Source organism: Phoxinus phoxinus (assembly GCF_949152265.1).
Source record: "Phoxinus phoxinus genome assembly, chromosome: 12".
NCBI classification, from domain to species: Eukaryota; Metazoa; Chordata; class Actinopteri; order Cypriniformes; family Leuciscidae; genus Phoxinus; species Phoxinus phoxinus.
In genome coordinates, this window is record NC_136887.1 from 1710257 (window position 1) to 1731787 (window position 21531).

At 41.7% G+C, this 21531-nt stretch overlaps 1 protein-coding gene across 1 annotated transcript in view; it reads right to left on the reverse strand.

Annotated features, from left to right (window-relative positions):
- The window catches only part of limch1b (LIM and calponin homology domains 1b), a 103767-nt gene that overhangs the window by 15082 nt on the left and 67154 nt on the right, over positions 1-21531 (reverse strand). The window contains exon 13 of the mRNA XM_079629727.1: positions 1648-1670. Coding sequence (XP_079485853.1) covers positions 1648-1670 — 23 coding nt within the window. The remainder of the gene's footprint in view (positions 1-1647; positions 1671-21531) is intronic.

Here is a 21531-nt window from a genome sequence, read left to right on the forward strand (position 1 = left end):
TTGTTTCTCTTTCCTTCCGTGATTATGCTTGTTAACAGCAGGTGTTCATCACTAATGCTCAATCATCACTTAATTATCATTAACTTTAACTCTGACTCAGAGTTACTTTGACACTCTTTAGAGTGGGACCACATGTCCTCTGAGCAGAGTTAAAGGGCACCTATTATGACATTTAAAATGTTCCTAATGTTGTTTAGGGAGTCCCCAACAACAGTTTTACATGCATGCAATGACAAAAAACACTTTTGTTTTCGTATAATATGCATTTATTTTTACCTGATTTGCTCACCGACTCCCAAATGAATCGTTCAACGACTCGTTTTTCAAACCCCTCCTTTGCGCGACGCTAATCTGCGTTGATTGGTCAGATGACCCAGCAGTGTTTACAGAGATAATACTTATTTTTAAAACGGAGTACAATGATGCTTTTATCAATTAAATTGTATTATAATAATGATTATAGTCCACTGCTTTATAGTTTGTAGTAAAAAACGAAAAATAAGATAAATAATTTAATGTTATGTTAGCGAGCATAGCCCAGAGTTCATATTGTAAAAGCACAATCAGTCTTTGTTTGCGTTAGCCCGATGCATAAACATAACGTTTTTACAAGAAAAAAAAATGCAGTTACGTTACTACGAGGTATTACTCTATTCTTTAAGACAACTCCGAAAACAACGACAAACACTTCACATATCTCAATACAATTGTAATTGAAGACCTAGAAGCTAAACGGTGCTTACACAACAAACAAAATAATTATTAAGCATGCTACATAAAATATAAAAGCAAAAATTATTAATAGCACTTACAGGTTGTGATACGGAGGAGGAAGCTGATGCAAATACACTTGGAACTGAACCTTCCTTCAATATCAGCGAATCCAAGTTTGATTGCATTTAAAAAAAGCAATCGTCTTCAAAATGACGCGAACAAAGCACAAGGCTCGGACTATACTTCTGTGGTATAGTGAATTGTAGCCACTTAGTCTTCAAATGCTCCTCCTTGGGCAGATGAAAAAAGTTGTCTTTTGAGTTGCACTTCAGAACCATAGACAGTATGTTCAGAACACAGCGTCTCGTCGCCATGATATTTTCCCTGGCCTTGGAGCGCAATAAGTGGGCGTATCGTATTCAAATAACTTGAAAAGTTGACGTCAACTAGTCAAAGAAAAAGCTTCGGTCTTCTAACGATTCATAAAAATGACTCAGAGTCGACTCTCACTTTTGAAAGACAATAACTTTATATACGGTGCACTTTCATATTTCAAACTTTGCAGGATGTTTTTGTTCACTTAGATCTATGTTACACACTACATGAAAGGTAAATTTCAAAATTCCATAATAGGTGCCCTTTAATTTAACTCTGGGGATTTAGCTGTGTACATGCTTCTCTAGAAGACACAAGTGTGTACTGTCCCAAACTTGAATGGGATTTTCAGGTCCGGACTCATTCTGATATGTTGTAAGCCATTTACTTCTGAGCATCAAAGAGACCATTTTAGGAAGATTTGTAATGTGCAAACATTTTAGTGCTAGTAGAAAAGGAATAAAATAATACCAGATGAGAAACAGCCAGAAAACAAACGTCAGACGCCTCAGGGATGAGGAGGAGAGACAGATGGACAGATTTCATTTCTTTACTTACATTTCCAGCCTTTTCAGTCAAATCTGGAAAATACAAACAATGGCATTTTTAAAACATGCACTTTCAGTGATTTCATGAATTATTCATTTCATTAATTTGGTTAAAAACAAATGACACAAAAAGGATGGGAACTGAGTGTGAAATGGAGAAGAAAAAAAAAAGTTTTTTGGATACACTTTATTTTAAGGTGTCATTGTTAGTGTAATTATATATTTCAGTACTGAGTAATAATTGACAACATATACTTACTAGGGTTTGGTTGAGGGTAACTTGCATGTAATTATGCATAACTTACTGTTATTACTACGGTAAGTTTATATAACATATGTAAGAAGGACACTGTAAAATAAAGTGTTACCAAGTTTTTCTTAATTATTATATAAAGAAGAGTTTGATCCAGATTTGAGGTGTGGAAGATTCACCAAACACTGAAGCAATTCAGTGACATAAAATCAATCAGAGATACATTGAATATTTCAAATGAAAGTTCAATAACACAAATCTGCACATTCAGATGTTGATATAACATGTCCATGTCTCTCAGTGTGTGTTTGTGTGTGTGACAGTGATGTGGGTTTAGACTCATGAACTGTTAACTGAGCACTGATGTCCAGCTCTAAACACTGACCCACCGAGAGTCCTGAACTGTCTATATGTGATGGAGAAGATGACCCCTGAGACTGATGTTGGTCACCGAGGGTCCTGAACGGTCTATATGTGATGGAGAAGATGACCCCTGAGGCTGATGTTGGCCACCGAGGGTCCTGAACTGTCTATATGTGATGGAGAAGATGACCCCTGAGACTGATGTTGGCCACCGAGAGTCCTAAACGGTCTATATGTGATGGAGAAGATTGACCCCTGAGGCTGATGTTGGCCACCGAGAGTCCTGAACTGTCTATATGTGATGGAGAAGATGACCCCTGAGACTGATGTTGGCCAGCGAGAGTCCTGAACTGTCTATATGTGATGGAGAAGATGACCCCTGAGGCTGATGTTGGCCAGCGAGGGTCCTGAACTGTCTATATGTGATGGAGAAGATGACCCCTGAGGCTGATGTTGGCCAGCGAGAGTCCTGAACGGTCTATATGTGATGGAGAAGATGACCCCTGAGGCTGATGTTGGCCACCGAGAGTCCTGAACTGTCTATATGTGATGGAGAAGATGACCCCAGAGGCTGATGTTGGCCACCGAGAGTCCTGAACTGTCTATATGTGATGGAGAAGATGACCCCTGAGACTGATGTTGGCCAGCGAGAGTCCTGAACTGTCTATGTGATAGAGAAGATGACCCCTGAGACTGATGTTGGCCAGCGAGAGTCCTGAACTGTCTATATGTGATGGAGAAGATGACCCCTGAGACTGATGTTGGCCAGCGAGAATCCTGAACTGTCTATATGTGATGGAGAAGATAGACCCCTGAGGCTGATGTTGGCCACCGAGGGTCCTGAACTGTCTATATGTGATGGAGAAGATGACCCCTGAGTCTGATGTTGGCCACCGAGGGTCCTGAACGGTCTATATGTGATGGAGAAGATGACCCCTGAGGCTGATGTTGGCCACCGAGGGTCCTGAACGGTCTATATGTGATGGAGAAGATGACCCCTGAGGCTGATGTTGGCAACCGAGAGTCCTGAACGGTCTATATGTGATGGAGAAGATGACCCCTGAGGCTGATGTTGGCCAGCGAGAGTCCTGAACGGTCTATATGTGATGGAGAAGATGACCCCTGAGGCTGATGTTGGCCACCGAGGGTCCTGAACTGTCTATATGTGATGGAGAAGATGACCCCTGAGGCTGATGTTGGCCACCAAGGGTCCTGAACTATATGTGATGGAGAAGATGACCCCTGAGGCTGATGTTGGCCACCGAGAGTCCTGAACGGTCTATATGTGATGGAGAAGATGACCCCTGAGACTGATGTTGGCCACCGAGGGTCCTGAACTGTCTATATGTGATGGAGAAGATGACCCCTGAGGCTGATGTTGGCCACCGAGGGTCCTGAACTATATGTGATGGAGAAGATGACCCCTGAGGCTGATGTTGGCCAGCGAGAGTCCTGAACTGTCTATATGTGATGGAGAAGATGACCCCTGAGACTGATGTTGGCCAGCGAGAGTCCTGAACGGTCTATATGTGATGGAGAAGATGACCCCTGAGGCTGATGTTGGCCACCGAGGGTCCTGAACTGTCTATATGTGATGGAGAAGATGACCCCTGAGGCTGATGTTGGCCACCGAGGGTCCTGAACTATATGTGATGGAGAAGATGACCCCTGAGGCTGATGTTGGCCAGCGAGAGTCCTGAACTGTCTATATGTGATGGAGAAGATGACCCCTGAGACTGATGTTGGCCAGCGAGAGTCCTGAACTGTCTATATGTGATGGAGAAGATAGACCCCTGAGACTGATATTGGCCACTGAGGGTCCTGAACTGTCTATATGTGATGGAGAAGATGACCCCTGAGACTGATGTTGGCCACCGAGGGTCCTGAACTGTCTATATGTGATGGAGAAGATGACCCCTGAGACTGATGTTGGCCAGCGAGAGTCCTGAACGGTCTATATGTGATGGAGAAGATGACCCCTGAGGCTGATGTTGGCCACCGAGAGTCCTGAACTGTCTATATGTGATGGAGAAGATGACCCCTGAGACTGATGTTGGCCACCGAGGGTCCTGAACTGTCTATATGTGATGGAGAAGATGACCCCTGAGGCTGATGTTGGCCAGCGAGAGGCCTGAACTGTCTATATGTGATGGAGAAGATGACCCCTGAGGCTGATGTTGGCCACCGAGAGTCCTGAACTGTCTATATGTGATGGAGAAGATGACCCCTGAGGCTGATGTTGGCCACCGAGAGTCCTGAACTGTCTATATGTGATGGAGAAGATGACCCCTGAGACTGATGTTGGCCACCGAGAGGCCTGAACTGTCTATATGTGATGGAGAAGATGACCCCTGAGGCTGATGTTGGCCACCGAGAGTCCTGAACTGTCTATATGTGATGGAGAAGATGACCCCTGAGACTGATGTTGGCCACCGAGAGTCCTGAACTGTCTATATGTGATGGAGAAGATGACCCCTGAGGCTGATGTTGGCCACCGAGAGTCCTGAACTGTCTGAACTGTCAAAACTGACAGTCTCTCTGAACTGACAGTCCTGAACTGTCAAAAAACAGTTGTGCTGCATCATGGTGTGAGTGCATCGATTGATCCTGTCTGCCTCGCTGTGACTGCTGCTGCTGTGAGTTTGTTTGCTGCGTCTAAGCCTCGTATTAGCTTCGTATTTCTTTCTGTTTTGAACCATCATTTATTATAAATTCTAGTTGTTTATACTACTAAATACAGCTTACTCAACATCTCAGATTAACCTGACATTGCTAGCTTTCCGTTATTGTCAGCACAACACGCTAACTCGCTAGCCTTTTAACGCACCACCCGTGCGCTCAGTTATTTATTTTTCTCTCGCGCGCCCGCGCCTTTGAGTTCATAAAAGCCCAGGTGAGTAAGAATCAGTCAACAAACACGGTGAGTAATGTCTTCTCCTGTTATTGTCACCTGCACTTCATGTCACATGTTTACCATAGCCTTCTCTGTCGGCAATATAGGATTTATATGTGATAAATGCAAGGAGACAGTCAGGCTGACAGAGAAGATTTCAGAACTAGAGACACGCATCCAAACTTTAATCGAGAATAGTAAGAAGAGTGCTAGAGCTTTAGATACTATTTTGGATGCGCCTAGCCTAGTGAACTCTTTACATGAGTCGGTTCCGGCTGAAGTAGAGCCCGTGCAGCAGGGCAGATGGGTGACAGTGAGAGATCGCTCTAGTCGCGGATCAAAAAAACACTTTTCCGTTCCGATAACAAATCGATTTGCCCCGCTCAGTGAAACACCCACTGAGAATTATTCTGATTGTGCCCTAGTTATTGGCGATTCTATTACACGGAACGTGAAAATAGAGACACCAGCCACCATAGTCACATGTTTGCCGGGAGCCAGAGCGCCTGACATCAAAGCAAATTTGAAAGTGCTGGCTAATGCTAAACGTAAATTCTCTAAGATTATTATTCACGTCGGCACGAATGATGTTCGACTTCGCCAGTCGGAGATCACCAAAATTAATATTAAAGAGGTGTGTGAACTTGCAAGTACGATGTCAAGCACTGTAATTTGCTCTGGCCCCCTTCCTGTTCGCCGGAGTGATGAGATAGTTAGTAGATTGTGTTCACTCAATGGCTGGCTGTCTGGGTGGTGTCCACGAAATAATATAGAATTCATAGACAATTGGAAAAGTTTTTGGGGCAAACCTGACCTGTTGAAAAGAGATGGTATTCATCCCTCCTGGGATGGTGCTGCTCTTCTCTCTAGTAATTTGGCTCATAGTCTTAGAGATAAAACATGACAATCTGGGGCTCAGGTCAGGAAGCAGACAGACTGGCTTAACCGACCGTCTGCTAGCGGCCTCACGTCACCAAGGTCAGATAAATCCCATCACATAGAGCCTCTTTCACCTAGATATCATCATATAGAGACTGTGTCTGTTCCCCGAACTTGGAAATCCAAAATACGTTCAAACCCATCTAAGGTTAAAAATTTAATTAATCTTCAACAAATAAAAAACAGATATAATACAAAATATAGCTGCAAGCAGCAATCACCGGGGCCAAGCGCAAGCAAGACGACAAGACATGCCAAAGTGGCTGGGAGTGTGAGACCCACTGCAGCAAAGAGCAATTAAAGACATTTGAAGATGAATTTTGGCAAAATGGTTGAAAAATCACATACAATAACTAAAAATATGATTATCACTTTCGACCAATAGGTGGCGCAGTCACGAAACTGATGTAATGTGGTCAGAGTGAAGTGACAATGACACATACAAAGTTTGGTGTCAATATGTCAAGGCATTGCAGATATAAAGCCTGAATAGTCATTTTGGCATCATGCCTCAACTTTGCCACTGCGGTATACGAAAACGGTTTTGTCTATCGACACGAAATCCATAACTTTTACTCGGCACGGTCTGGAGGTGACACGATCCAATTTTGGTGAAAATCGGACGTTCGGTCTAGGAGGAGTTTGAAAAAGTAGGTTTTAAAAGAAAATAAAGATGGCGGACAGGAAGTTTGGCTGACTATGGCAAAATTGGTATCTATGTTTTCAGCATAACCCAAGGAATCTATTGAGATCAGTGTCATTACTATAGGCAAATTTATTCAAAAGTTATTAGCATTTTTGGAAATTTCATTATAACTTTTGACCAAAAGGTGGCGCTGTCTCATAAATTTTTGAGTACTTTTAGGGCGTTGTACTGATGACCCATACCGAGTTTCGTAACGATACGTTCATGCGTTCATAAAATACAGCATTTTAGCACATAATTCAAAATGGCCGACAGCCAAAATGGCCGACATGGGAAAATTGGATATCAGTCGACTCAGCACGACGCCCTGAATCTAACGAGACCACTTTTGTGATTTTTGGACAAACCGTTCAGAAGTTATAAGCAAAAATATAAATTCTTCATATCTCCGGACCAGTAGGTGGCGCTGCGCCGAAACGCAGCATGTAGCCTCAGGTCATGCTTGTGATGACATGTACCAAATTTAGTCTGAATCCGATAAAGCGTTGTGGAGATACGGCCTTACGTCTGTTTTCGCAAGCGCTACGTAAAATTTATTTGCGCGGTATTCGAGAACGGTAATTCGAATCAACTTGAATTCCATAACTTTTTGTCGGCATGGTCTGTAGATGATCTGATTCAATTTTCATGGAAATTGGAGCAACGGCCTAGGAGGAGTTCGAAAAAGTAGCTTTTTCGGAAAATTCAAAATGGCGGAAAACTTTTCATGGCGCAAAATGACGTCATTGGGTGCAATCGAATCGTCACGAGGTCAGGAATCAGAGGAAAAAAGAATTTTGTTTCTAGTCCTTGTGGTTCAAAAGTTATTAGAATAAACATGAGTGAAACTTTGGACAGTTGGTGGCGCTAGAGGGAATGACTTAGACACACCAAAATTGGTGTATTTAATGTTGGGACTGTCCTCTATCCGAATGTCAAACCATTACAACTTTCCCGCGATCGGTTCTATGGGCTGCCATAGACTCCCAGAGCGGAAGAAGAAGAAGAATTATTTTTGGTACGGGAACAGATACAATAGGTGCCCGCACCTTCAGTGCTTGGCCCCTAAAAATATAGCTGCAAGCAGCCATTACGGGGCCAAGCGCAAAAGCAGACGACGAGATATGCCTACATGGCTGAAAGTGTGAGACAAACTGCAGCAAGGAGCAATTAAAGACATTTGAAGATGAATTTTGGCAAAATGGTTGAAAAATCACATACAATAACTAAAAATATAATTATCACTTTCGACCAGTAGGTGGCGCAGTTACGAAACTGATGTGATGTGGTCAGAGTGAAGTGACAATGACACATACAAAGTTTGGTGTCAATATGTCAAGGCATTGCAGATATAAAGCCTGAATAGTCATTTTGGCATTGTGCCTCAACTTTGCCACTGCGGTATACAAAAACGGTTTTGTCTATCGACACGAAATCCATAACTTTCACTCGGCACGGTCTGGAGATGACACGATCCGATTTTGGTGAAAATCGGACGTTCGGTCTAGGAGGAGTTCGAAAAAGTGTGTTTTAAAAGAAAATAAAGATGGCGGACAGGAAGTTTGGCTGACTATGGCAAAATTGGTATCTATGTTTTCAGCATAACCCAAGGAATCTATTGAGACCAGTGTCATTACTATAGGCAAATTTATTCAAAAGTTATTAGCATTTTTGGAAATTTCATTATAACTTTTGACCAAAAGGTGGCGCTGTCTCATAAATTTTTGAGTACCTTTAGGGAGTTGTACTGATGACTCATACTGAGTTTCGTAACGATACGTTCATGCGTTCATAAAATACAGCATTTTAGCACATAATTCAAAATGGCCGACAGCCAAAATGGCCGATATGGGAAAATTGGATATCAGTCAACTCAGCACGACGCCCTGAATCTAACGAGACCATTTTTGTGATTTTTGGACAAACCGTTCAGAAGTTATAAGCAAAAAAATAAATTCTTCATATCTCTGGACCAGTAGGTGGCGCTGCGCCGAAACGCAGCATGTAGCCTCAGGTCATGCTTGTGATGACATGTACCAAATTTGGTCTGAATCCGATAAAGCGTTGTGGAGATACGGCCTTACGTCTGTTTTCGCAAGCGCTACGTAAAATTTATTTGCGCGGTATTCGAGAACGGTAATTCGAATCAACTTGAATTCCATAACTTTTGGTTGACAAGGTCTGGAGATGATCTGGTTCATTTTTCGTGAAATTCGGAGCAACGGCCTAGGAGGAGTTCGAAAAAGTAGTTTTTTCGGAAAATTCAAAATGGCGGGAAAACTATTATGACGGAAAATGACGTCATAGGGTGCAGTCGAATCGTCATGAGCTCAGGAATCAGAGGAAAAAAGAATTTTGTTTCTAGCCCTTGTGGTTCAAAAGTTATTAGCATAAACATGAGTGAAACTTTGGACAGCTGGTGGCGCTAGAGGGAATGAGTTGGAGACTCCAAATTTGCTATGGTGATAGTTCAGGCTGTCTTCTATCACTGTGCCAATTTGTATAAGTTTCCCGCAAACGGTTCTATAGGCTGCCATAGACGCCCAGTCGGAAGAAAAAGAAGAAAAAGAAAAAGAAATATAGCTGCAAGCAGCAATCACCGGGGCCAAGCGCAAGCAAGACGACAAGACATGCCAAAGTGGCTGGGAGTGTGAGACCAACTGCAGCAAGGAGCAATTAAAGACATTTGAAGATGAATTTTGGCAAAATGGTTGAAAAATCACATACAATAACTAAAAATATGATTATCACTTTCGACCAATAGGTGGCGCAGTTACGAAACTGATGTGATGTGGTCAGAGTGAAGTGACAATGACACATACAAAGTTTGGTGTCAATATGTCAAGGCATTGCAGATATAAAGCCTGAATAGTCATTTTGGCATCATGCCTCAACTTTGCCACTGCGGTATACGAAAACGGTTTCGTCTATCGACACGAAATCCATAACTTTTACTCGGCACGGTCTGGAGATGACACGATCCGATTTTGGTGAAAATCGGACGTTCGGTCTAGGAGGAGTTCGAAAAAGTAGGTTTTAAAAGAAAATAAAGATGGCGGACAGGAAGTTTGGCTGACTATGGCAAAATTGGTATCTATGTTTTCAGCATAACCCAAGGAATCTATTGAGATCAGTGTCATTACTATAGGCAAATTTATTCAAAAGTTATTAGCATTTTTGGAAATTTCATTATAACTTTTGACCAAAAGGTGGCGCTGTCTCATAATCTTTTGAGTACCTTTAGGGCTTTGTACTGATGACCCATACTGAGTTTCGTAACGATACGTTCATGCGTTCATAAAATACAGCATTTTAGCACATAATTCAAAATGGCCGACAGCCAAAATGGCCGATATGGAAAAATTGGATATCAGTCAACTCAACATGACGCCCTGAATCTATCGAGACCACTTTTGTGATTTTTGGACAAACCGTTCAGAAGTTATAAGCAAAAATAGCCTTTTTTCATATCTCCAGACCAGTAGGTGGCGCTGCGCCGAAACGCAGCATGTAGCCTCAGGTCATGCTTGTGATGACATGTAGGAAGTTTGGTTTGAATACGATTAAGCGATGCGGAGATACAGCCTTATGTCTGTTTTCGCAAGCGCTACGTAAAATTTGTTTGCGCGTTTATCGAAAACGGTTTGACGAATCAACTTGAATTCCATAACTTTTTGTCCCCACAGCCTGAAGATGATCTGGTGCAATTTTGGTGCAAATCGGACAAACCGTCTAGGACAAGTTCGCAAAAGAAGGTTTTTTGGACAATTCAAAATGGCGGCCATATTTTTATGACGGAAAATGACGTCATAGGGTCCAGTCGAATCGTCGTGAGCTCAGGAATCAGAGGAAAAAAGAATTTTGTTGATAGGCCTTACGGTTTAAAAGTTATTAGCATAATATAAGTGAAACTTTGGACAGGTGGTGGCGCTAGAGGGAATGAGTTAGAGACACCAAAATTGGTGCAATTACTGTTGGGAATGTCCTCTATCAGAATGTCAAACCGGAACAACTTTCCCGCATACGCTTCTATGGGCTGCCATAGACGCCCAGTCGGAAGAAGCAGAATAATAAATATAGCTGCAAGCAGCCATTACGGGGCCAAGCGCAAAAGCAGACGACGAGATATGCCTACATGGCTGAAAGTGTGAGACAAACTGCAGCAAGGAGCAATTGAAGACATTTGAAGATGAATTTTGGCAAAATGGTTGAAAAATCACATACATTAACTAAAAAAGTGATTATCACTTTCGACCAATAGGTGGCGCAATTACGAAACTGATGTGATGTGGTCAGAGTGAAGTGACAATGACACTTACAAAGTTTGGTGTCAATATGTCAAGGCATTGCAGATATAAAGCCTGAATAGTCATTTTGGCATCATGCCTCAACTTTGCCACTGCGGTATACAAAAACGGTTTCATCTATCGACACGAAATCCATAACTTTTACTCGGCACGGTCTGGAGATGACACGATCCAATTTTGGTGAAAATCGGACGTTCGGTCTAGGAGGAGTTCGAAAAAGTAGGTTTTAAAAGAAAATAAAGATGGCGGACAGGAAGTTTGGCTGACTATGGCAAAATTGGTATCTATGTTTTCAGCATAACCCAAGGAATCTATTGAGATCAGTGTCATTACTATAGGCAAATTTATTCAAAAGTTATTAGCATTTTTGGAAATTTCATTATAACTTTTGACCAAAAGGTGGCGCTGTCTCATAAATTTTTGAGTACCTTTAGGGCGTTGTACTGATGACCCATAGTGAGTTTCGTAACGATAAGTTCATGCGTTCATAAAATACAGCATTTTAGCACATAATTCAAAATGGCCGACAGCCAAAATGGCCGATATGGGAAAATTGGATATCAGTCAACTCAGCACGACGCCCTGAATCTAACGAGACCACTTTTGTGATTTTTGGACAAACCGTTCAGAAGTTATAAGCAAAAACATAAATGCTTCATATCTCCGGACCAGTAGGTGGCGCTGCGCCGAAACGCAGCATGTAGCCTTAAGTCATGCTTGTGATGACATGTACCAAATTTGGTCTGAATCCGATAAAGCGTTGTGGAGATACGGCCTTACGTCTGTTTTCGCAAGCGCTACGTAAAATTTATTTGCGCGGTATTCGAGAACAGTAATTCGAATCAACTTGAATTCCATAACTTTTGGTCGTCAAGGTCTGGAGATGATCTGGTTCATTTTTCGTGAAATTCGGAGCAACGGCCTAGGAGGAGTTCGAAAAAGTAGTTTTTTCGGAAAATTCAAAATGGCGGGAAAACTATTATGACGGAAAATGACGTCATATGGTGGAGTCGAATCGTCATGAGCTCAGGAATCAGAGGAAAAAAGAATTTTGTTTCTAGCCCTTGTGGTTCAAAAGTTATTAGCATAAACATGAGTGCAACTTTGGACAGCTGGTGGCGCTAGAGGGAATGAGTTGGAGACTCCAAATTTGCTATGGTGATAGTTCAGGCTGTCCTCTATCACTGTGCCAATTTTTATAAGTTTCCCGCAAACGGTTCTATAGGCTGCCATAGACGCCCAGTCGGAAGAAAAAAAAGAAAAAGAAAAAGAAAAAGAAGCAGAAATATAGCTGCAAGCAGCAATCACCGGGGCCAAGCGCAAGCAAGACGACAAGACATGCCAAAGTGGCTGGGAGTGTGAGACCAACTGCAGCTAGGAGCAATTAAAGACATTTAAAGATGAATTTTGGCAAAATGGTTGAAAAATCACATACATTAACTAAAAATATGATTATCACTTTCGACCAATAGGTGGCGCAATTACGAAACTGATGTGATGTGGTCAGAGTGAAGTGACAATGACACATACAAAGTTTGGTGTCAATATGTCAAGGCATTGCAGATATAAAGCCTGAATAGTCATTTTGGCATCATGCCTCAACTTTGCATCTGCGGTATACGAAAACGGTTTTGTCTATCGACACGAAATCCATAACTTTTACTCGGCACAGTCTGGAGATGACACGATCCGATTTTGGTGAAAATCGGACGTTCGGTCTAGGAGGAGTTCGAAAAAGTAGGTTTTAAAAGAAAATAAATATGGCGGGCAGGAAGTTTGGCTGACTATGGCAAAATTGGTATCTATGTTTTCAGCATAACCCAATGAATCTATTGAGATCAGTGTCATTACTATAGGCAAATTTATTCAAAAGTTATTAGCATTTCGTGAAAATTTGTTACAACTTTTGACCAAAAGGTGGCGCTGTCTTTAAATCTGTTGAGTACTTTCAGGACATGGTGTTGATGGCACATACTGAGTTTCATAATGTTACAGCAATGCATTCGTTAAGTATAGCATTTTACATCACTAAACTGCATTGAAGTCAATGGGAATTTCATGTTTTGTTTAGTTTTAGCGCCACCAAGAGGCTCAATCCCACAGTTTTTTTTGTGTGTCCTCAGACTGAGCCCATGCATCTGTGTGTCAATTTTGGTGAAAATATCTCAATTAGATTCAACGTTATAGACATTTATGTGAAAAAACACGTCAAAAACGACTGACACGTGACTTTGATTGAATTTTACTACCCCTTACGATCAATATTTTGAGATTTGGGCATTGGCATATAGCTATCGACCTATGTTTCCAAACTTCTGACGGTGGTTTCGTCTCGATCGGACTAGCGGTTTCGAAGATATCGCCAAATGTTTTTTAAGCGCTAAATTACAACGCTGCACAAACTATATGCCGAAACCTGGCAAGTCTGGTATCGTTGGACTCGGCAACGATTCAGGAGTCTAAGGAGATGTCTCCCGTGAGAATAAGTCGACCACACCCAAAGTTATAAGCATTTGAAAAAAAAAATTATCCACTAGGTGGCGCTGTTTCGAAATTTCTCAGGCTCCTTCAGGGCATTGTACTGATGACTCATACCGAGTTTCGTAAAAATTCGTTCATGCGTTCAAAAAATACAGCATTTTAGCACATAATTCAAAATGGCCGACAGACAAAATGGCCGATCTGGAAAAATTGGATATCAGTCGTCTCGGCCTGACGCCCTGAATCTAACGAGACCACGTTTAGGATTCTTGGACAAACCGTTCAGAAGTTATAAGCCAAAATAGCAATTTTTCATATATCTGGACCAGTAGGTGGCGCTGCGCCGAAACGCTGCACCCAGCTTCAGGTTATGCTTGTGATGACATGTACCAAGTTTGGTCTGAATACGATAAAGCGTTGCGGAGATACAGCCTTACGTCTATTTTCGCAACTGCTACGTAAAATTTGTTTGTGCGTTTATCAAAAACGGTTAAGCGAATCAACTTGAATTCCATAACTTTTTGTCGGCACTGCCTGAAGATGATCTGGTGCAATTTTGGTGAGAATTGGACAAACCGTCTAGGACGAGTTCGCAAAAGTAGTTTTTTTGGACAATTCAATATGGCGGACATATTTTTTTGACGAAAATGACGCCATAGAGTGCAATCGAATCGGCATGAGCTCAGAAATCAGAGGAATAAAGAATTTTGTTGATAGGCCTTACGGTTCAAAAGTTATTAGCATACAATTTCTAAAACTTTGGACAGGTGGTGGCGCTAGAGGGAATGAGTTAGAAACACCAAAATTGGTGTATTTGATGTTGGGACTGTCCTCTATCAGAATGTCAAACCGGAACAACTTTCCCGGAAACGGTTCTATGGTCTGCCATAGACGCCCAGTCGGAAGAAGAAGAATAATAAATATAGCTGCAAGCAGCAATCACCGGGGCCAAGCGCAAGCAAGACGACAAGACATGCCAAAGTGGCTGGGAGTGTGAGACCCACTGCAGCAAGGAGCAATTAAAGACATTTGAAGATGAATTTTGGCAAAATGGTTGAAAAATCACATACAATAACTAAAAATATGATTATCACTTTCGACCAATAGGTGGCGCAGTTACGAAACTGATGTGATGTGGTCAGAGTGAAGTGACAATGACACATACAAAGTTTGGTGTCAATATGTCAAGGCATTGCAGATATAAAGCCTGAATAGTCATTTTGGCATCATGCCTCAACTTTGCCACTGCGGTATACGAAAATGGTTTTGTCTATCGACACGAAATCCATAACTTTTACTCGGCACAGTCTGGAGATGACACGATCCGATTTTGGTGAAAATCGGACGTTCGGTCTAGGAGGAGTTCGAAAAAGTAGGTTTTAAAAGAAAATAAAGATGGCGGACAGGAACTTTGATTGACTATGGCAAAATTGGTATCTATGTTTTCAGCATAACCCAAGGAATCTATTGAGATCAGTGTCATTACTATAGGCAAATTTATTCAAAAGTTATTAGCATTTTTGGAAATTTCATTATAACTTTTGACCAAAAGGTGGCGCTGTCTCATAAATTTTTGAGTACCTTTAGGGCGTTGTACTGATGACCCATAGTGAGTTTCGTAACGATAAGTTCATGCGTTCATAAAATACAGCATTTTAGCACATAATTCAAAATGGCCGACAGCCAAAATGGCCGATATGGGAAAATTGGATATCAGTCAACTCAGCACGACGCCCTGAATCTAACGAGACCACTTTTGTGATTTTTGGACAAACCGTTCAGAAGTTATAAGCAAAAACATAAATTCTTCATATCTCCGGACCAGTAGGTGGCGCTGCGCCGAAACGCAGCATGTAGCCTTAAGTCATGCTTGTGATGACATGTACCAAATTTGGTCTGAATCCGATAAAGCGTTGTGGAGATACGGCCTTACGTCTGTTTTCGCAAGCGCTACGTAAAATTTATTTGCGCGGTATTCGAGAACGGTAATTCGAATCAACTTGAATTCCATAACTTTTGGTCGTCAAGGTCTGGAGATGATCTGGTTCATTTTTCGTGAAATTCGGAGCAACGGCCTAGGAGGAGTTCGAAAAAGTAGGTTTTTCGGAAAATTCAAAATGGCGGGAAAACTATTATGACGGAAAATGACGTCATATGGTGGAGTCGAATCGTCATGAGCTCAGGAATCAGAGGAAAAAAGAATTTTTTTTCTAGCCCTTGTGGTTCAAAAGTTATTAGCATAAACATGAGTGCAACTTTGGACAGCTGGTGGCGCTAGAGGGAATGAGTTGGAGACTCCAAATTTGCTATGGTGATAGTTCAGGCTGTCCTCTATCACTGTGCCAATTTTTATAAGTTTCCCGCAAACGGTTCTATAGGCTGCCATAGACGCCCAGTCGGAAGAAAAAAAAGAAAAAGAAAAAGAAAAAGAAATATAGCTGCAAGCAGCAATCACCGGGGCCAAGCGCAAGCAAGACGACAAGACATGCCAAAGTGGCTGGAAGTGAGAGACCAACTGCAGCAAGGAGCAATTGAAGACATTTAAAGATGAATTTTGGCAAAATGGTTGAAAAATCACATACATTAACTAAAAATATGATTATCACTTTCGACCAATAGGTGGCGCAGTTACGAAACTGATGTGATGTGGTCAGAGTGAAGTGACAATGACACTTACAAAGTTTGGTGTCAATATGTCAAGGCATTGCAGATATAAAGCCTGAATAGTCATTTTGGCATCATGCCTCAACTTTGCCACTGCGGTATACGAAAACAGTTTCGTCTATCGACACGAAATCCATAACTTTTACTCGGCACGGTCTGGAGATGACACGATCCGATTTTGGTGAAAATCGGACCTTCGGTCTAGGAGGAGTTCGAAAAAGTAGGTTTTAAATGAAAATAAAGATGGCGGACAGGAAGTTTGGCTGACTATGGCAAAATTGGTATCTATGTTTTCAGCATAACCCAAGGAATCTATTGAGATCAGTGTCATTACTATAGGCAAATTTATTCAAAAGTTATTAGCATTTTTGGAAATTTCATTATAACTTTTGACCAAAAGGTGGCGGTGTCTCATAAATTTTTGAGTACCTTTAGGGCGTTGTACTGATGACCCATACTGAGTTTCGTAACGATACGTTCATGCGTTCATAAAATACAGCATTTTAGCACATAATTCAAAATGGCCGACAGCCAAAATGGCCGATATGGGAAAATTGGATATCAGTCAACTCAGCACGACGCCCTGAATCTATCGAGACCACTTTTGTGATTTTTGGACAAACCGTTCAGAAGTTATAAGCAAAAACATAAATTCTTCATATCTCCGGACCAGTAGGTGGTGCTGTGCCGAAACGCAGCATGTAGCCTCAAGTCATGCTTGTGATGACATGTACCAAATTTGGTCTGAATCCGATAAAGCGTTGTGGAGATACGGCCTTACGTCTGTTTTCGCAAGCGCTACGTAAAATTTATTTGCGCGGTATTCGAGAACGGTAATTCGAATCAACTTGAATTCCATAACTTTTGGTCGTCAAGGTCTGGAGATGATCTGGTTCATTTTTCGTGAAATTCGGAGCAACGGCCTAGGAGGAGTTCGAAAAAGTAGGTTTTTCGGAAAATTCAAAATGGCGGGAAAACTATTATGACGGAAAATGACGTCATAGGGTGCAGTCGAATCGTCATGAGCTCAGGAATCAGAGGAAAAAAGAATTTTGTTTCTAGCCCTTGTGGTTCAAAAGTTATTAGCATAAACATGAGTGAAACTTTGGACAGCTGGTGGCGCTAGAGGGAATGAGTTGGAGACTCCAAATTTGCTATGGTGATAGTTCAGGCTGTCCTCTATCACTGTGCCAATTTGTATAAGTTTCCCGCAAACGGTTCTATAGGCTGCCATAGACGCCCAGTCGGAAGAAAAAAAAGAAAAAAAAGAAAAAGAAAAAGAAGAAGAAATATAGCTGCAAGCAGCAATCACCGGGGCCAAGCGCAAGCAAGACGACAAGACATGCCAAAGTGGCTGGAAGTGAGAGACCAACTGCAGCAAGGAGCAATTGAAGACATTTAAAGATGAATTTTGGCAAAATGGTTGAAAAATCACATACATTAACTAAAAATATGATTATCACTTTCGACCAATAGGTGGCGCAGTTACGAAACTGATGTGATGTGGTCAGAGTGAAGTGACAATGACACTTACAAAGTTTGGTGTCAATATGTCAAGGCATTGCAGATATAAAGCCTGAATAGTCATTTTGGCATCATGCCTCAACTTTGCCACTGCGGTATACGAAAACGGTTTCGTCTATCGACACGAAATCCATAACTTTTACTCGGCACGGTCTGGAGATGACACGATCCGATTTTGGTGAAAATCGGACCTTCGGTCTAGGAGGAGTTCGAAAAAGTAGGTTTTAAAAGAAAATAAAGATGGCGGACAGGAAGTTTGGCTGACTATGGCAAAATTGGTATCTATGTTTTCAGCATAACCCAAGGAATCTATTGAGATCAGTGTCATTACTATAGGCAAATTTATTCAAAAGTTATTAGCATTTTTGGAAATTTCATTATAACTTTTGACCAAAAGGTGGCGGTGTCTCATAAATTTTTGAGTACCTTTAGGGCGTTGTACTGATGACCCATACTGAGTTTCGTAACGATACGTTCATGCGTTCATAAAATACAGCATTTTAGCACATAATTCAAAATGGCCGACAGCCAAAATGGCCGATATGGGAAAATTGGATATCAGTCAACTCAGCACGACGCCCTGAATCTAACAAGACCACTTTTGTGATTTTTGGACAAACCGTTCAGAAGTTATAAGCAAAAACATAAATTCTTCATATCTCCGGACCAGTAGGTGGCGCTGTGCCGAAACGCAGCATGTAGCCTCAAGTCATGCTTGTGATGACATGTACCAAATTTGGTCTGAATCCGATAAAGCGTTGTGGAGATACGGCCTTACGTCTGTTTTCGCAAGCGCTACGTAAAATTTATTTGCGCGGTATTCGAGAACGGTAATTCGAATCAACTTGAATTCCATAACTTTTGGTCGTCAAGGTCTGGAGATGATCTGGTTCATTTTTCGTGAAATTCGGAGCAACGGCCTAGGAGGAGTTCGAAAAAGTAGGTTTTTCGGAAAATTCAAAATGGCGGGAAAACTATTATGACGGAAAATGACGTCATAGGGTGCAGTCGAATCGTCATGAGCTCTGGAATCAGAGGAAAAAAGAATTTTGTTTCTAGCCCTTGTGGTTCAAAAGTTATTAGCATAAACATGAGTGAAACTTTGGACAGCTGGTGGCGCTAGAGGGAATGAGTTGGAGACTCCAAATTTGCTATGGTAATAGTTCAGGCTGTCCTCTATCACTGTGCCAATTTGTATAAGTTTCCCGCAAACGGTTCTATAGGCTGCCATAGACGCCCAGTCGGAAGAAAAAAAAGAAAAAAAAGAAAAAGAAGAAGAATAAGAACGGGAACAGATACAATAGGTGCCCGCACCTTCAGTGCTTGGCCCCTAAATATAGCTGCAAGCAGCAATCACCGGGGCCAAGCGCAAGCAAGACGACAAGACATGCCAAAGTGGCTGGGAGTGTGAGACCCACTGCAGCAAGGAGCAATTAAAGACATTTGAAGATGAATTTTGGCAAAATGGTTGAAAAATCACATACAATAACTAAAAATATGATTATCACTTTCGACCAATAGGTGGCGCAGTTACGAAACTGATGTGATGTGGTCAGAGTGAAGTGACAATGACACATACAAAGTTTGGTGTCAATATGTCAAGGCATTGCAGATATAAAGCCTGAATAGTCATTTTGGCATCATGCCTCAACTTTGCCACTGCGGTATACGAAAACGGTTTTGTCTATCGACACGAAATCCATAACTTTTACTCGGCACAGTCTGGAGATGACACGATCCGATTTTGGTGGAAATCGGACGTTCGGTCTAGGAGGAGTTCGAAAAAGTAGGTTTTAAAAGAAAATAAAGATGGCGGACAGGAACTTTGATTGACTATGGCAAAATTGGTATCTATGTTTTCAGCATAACCCAAGGAATCTATTGAGATCAGTGTCATTACTATAGGCAAATTTATTCAAAAGTTATTAGCATTTTTGGAAATTTCATTATAACTTTTGACCAAAAGGTGGCGCTGTCTCATACATTTTTGAGTACTTTTAGGGCGTTGTACTGATGACCCATACTGAGTTTCGTAACGATACGTTCATGCGTTCATAAAATACAGCATTTTAGCACATAATTCAAAATGGCCGACAGCCAAAATGGCCGATATGGGAAAATTGGATATCAGTCGACTCAGCACGATGCCCTGAATCTAACGAGACCACTTTTGTGATTTTTGGACAAACCGTTCAGAAGTTATAAGCAAAAATATAAATTCTTCATATCTCCGGACCAGTAGGTGGCGCTGCGCCGAAACGCAGCATGTAGCCTCAAGTCATGCTTGTGATGACATGTACCAAATTTGGTCTGAATCCGATAAAGCGTTGTGGAGATACGGCCTTACGTCTGTTTTTGCAAGCGCTACGTAAAATTTATTTGCGCGGTATTCGAGAACGGTAATTCGAATCAACTTGAATTCCATAACTTTTTGTCGTCATGGTCTGGAGTTGATCTGGTTCAATTTTCGTGAAATTCGGAGCAACGGCCTAGGAGGAGTTCGAAAAAGTAGGTTTTTTGGAAAATTCAAAATGGCGGGAAAACTATTATGACGGAAAATGACGTCATAGGGTGCAATCGAATCGTCGTGAGCTCAGGAATCAGAGGAAAAAAGAATTTTGATTCTAGCCCTTACGGTTCAAAAGTTATCAGCATAGACATGAGTGAAACTTTGGACTGTTGGTGGCGCTAGAGGGAATGAGTTGGAGACACCAAAATTGGTGTATTTAATGTTGGGACTGTCCTCTATCAGAATGTCAAATAAAATCAACTTTCCCGCAAGCGGTTCATAGGGCTGCCATAGACTTCAATGGCGGAAGAAGAAGAAGAAACGGAAGAATAATAATAAGAACGCCAACAAAAACAATAGGTGCCTCCGCACTTTCAGTGCTTGGCCCCTAATAAGAACGGGAACAGATACAATAGGTGCCCGCACCTTCAGTGCTTGGCCCCTAAAAAGAAGAATAAGAACGGGAACAGATACAATAGGTGCCCGCACCTTCAGTGCTTGGCCCCTAATAAGAACGGGAACAGATACAATAGGTGCCCGCACCTTCAGTGCTTGGCCCCTAATAACAAGCAGCCATTACGGGGCCAAGCGCAAAAGCAGACGACGAGATATGCCTACATGGCTGAAAGTGTGAGACAAACTGCAGCAAGGAGCAATTGAAGACATTTGAAGATGAATTTTGGCAAAATGGTTGAAAAATCACATACATTAACTAAAAAAGTGATTATCACTTTCGACCAATAGGTGGCGCAATCACGAAACTGATGTGATGTGGTCAGAGTGAAGTGACAATGACACTTACAAAGTTTGGTGTCAATATGTCAAGGCATTGCAGATATAAAGCCTGAATAGTCATTTTGGCATCATGCCTCAACTTTGCCACTGCGGTATACGAAAACGGTTTCATCTATCGACACGAAATCCATAACTTTTACTCGGCACGGTCTGGAGATGACACGATCCGATTTTGGTGAAAATCGGACGTTCGGTCTAGGAGGAGTTCGAAAAAGTAGGTTTTAAAAGAAAATAAAGATGGCGGACAGGAAGTTTGGCTGACTATGGCAAAATTGGTATCTATGTTTTCAGCATAACCCAAGGAATCTATTGAGATCAGTGTCATTACTATAGGCAAATTTATTCAAAAGTTATTAGCATTTTTGGAAATTTCATTATAACTTTTGACCAAAAGGTGGCGCTGTCTCATAAATTTGTGAGTACCTTTAGGGCGTTGTACTGATGACCCATACTGAGTTTCGTAACAATACGTTCATGCGTT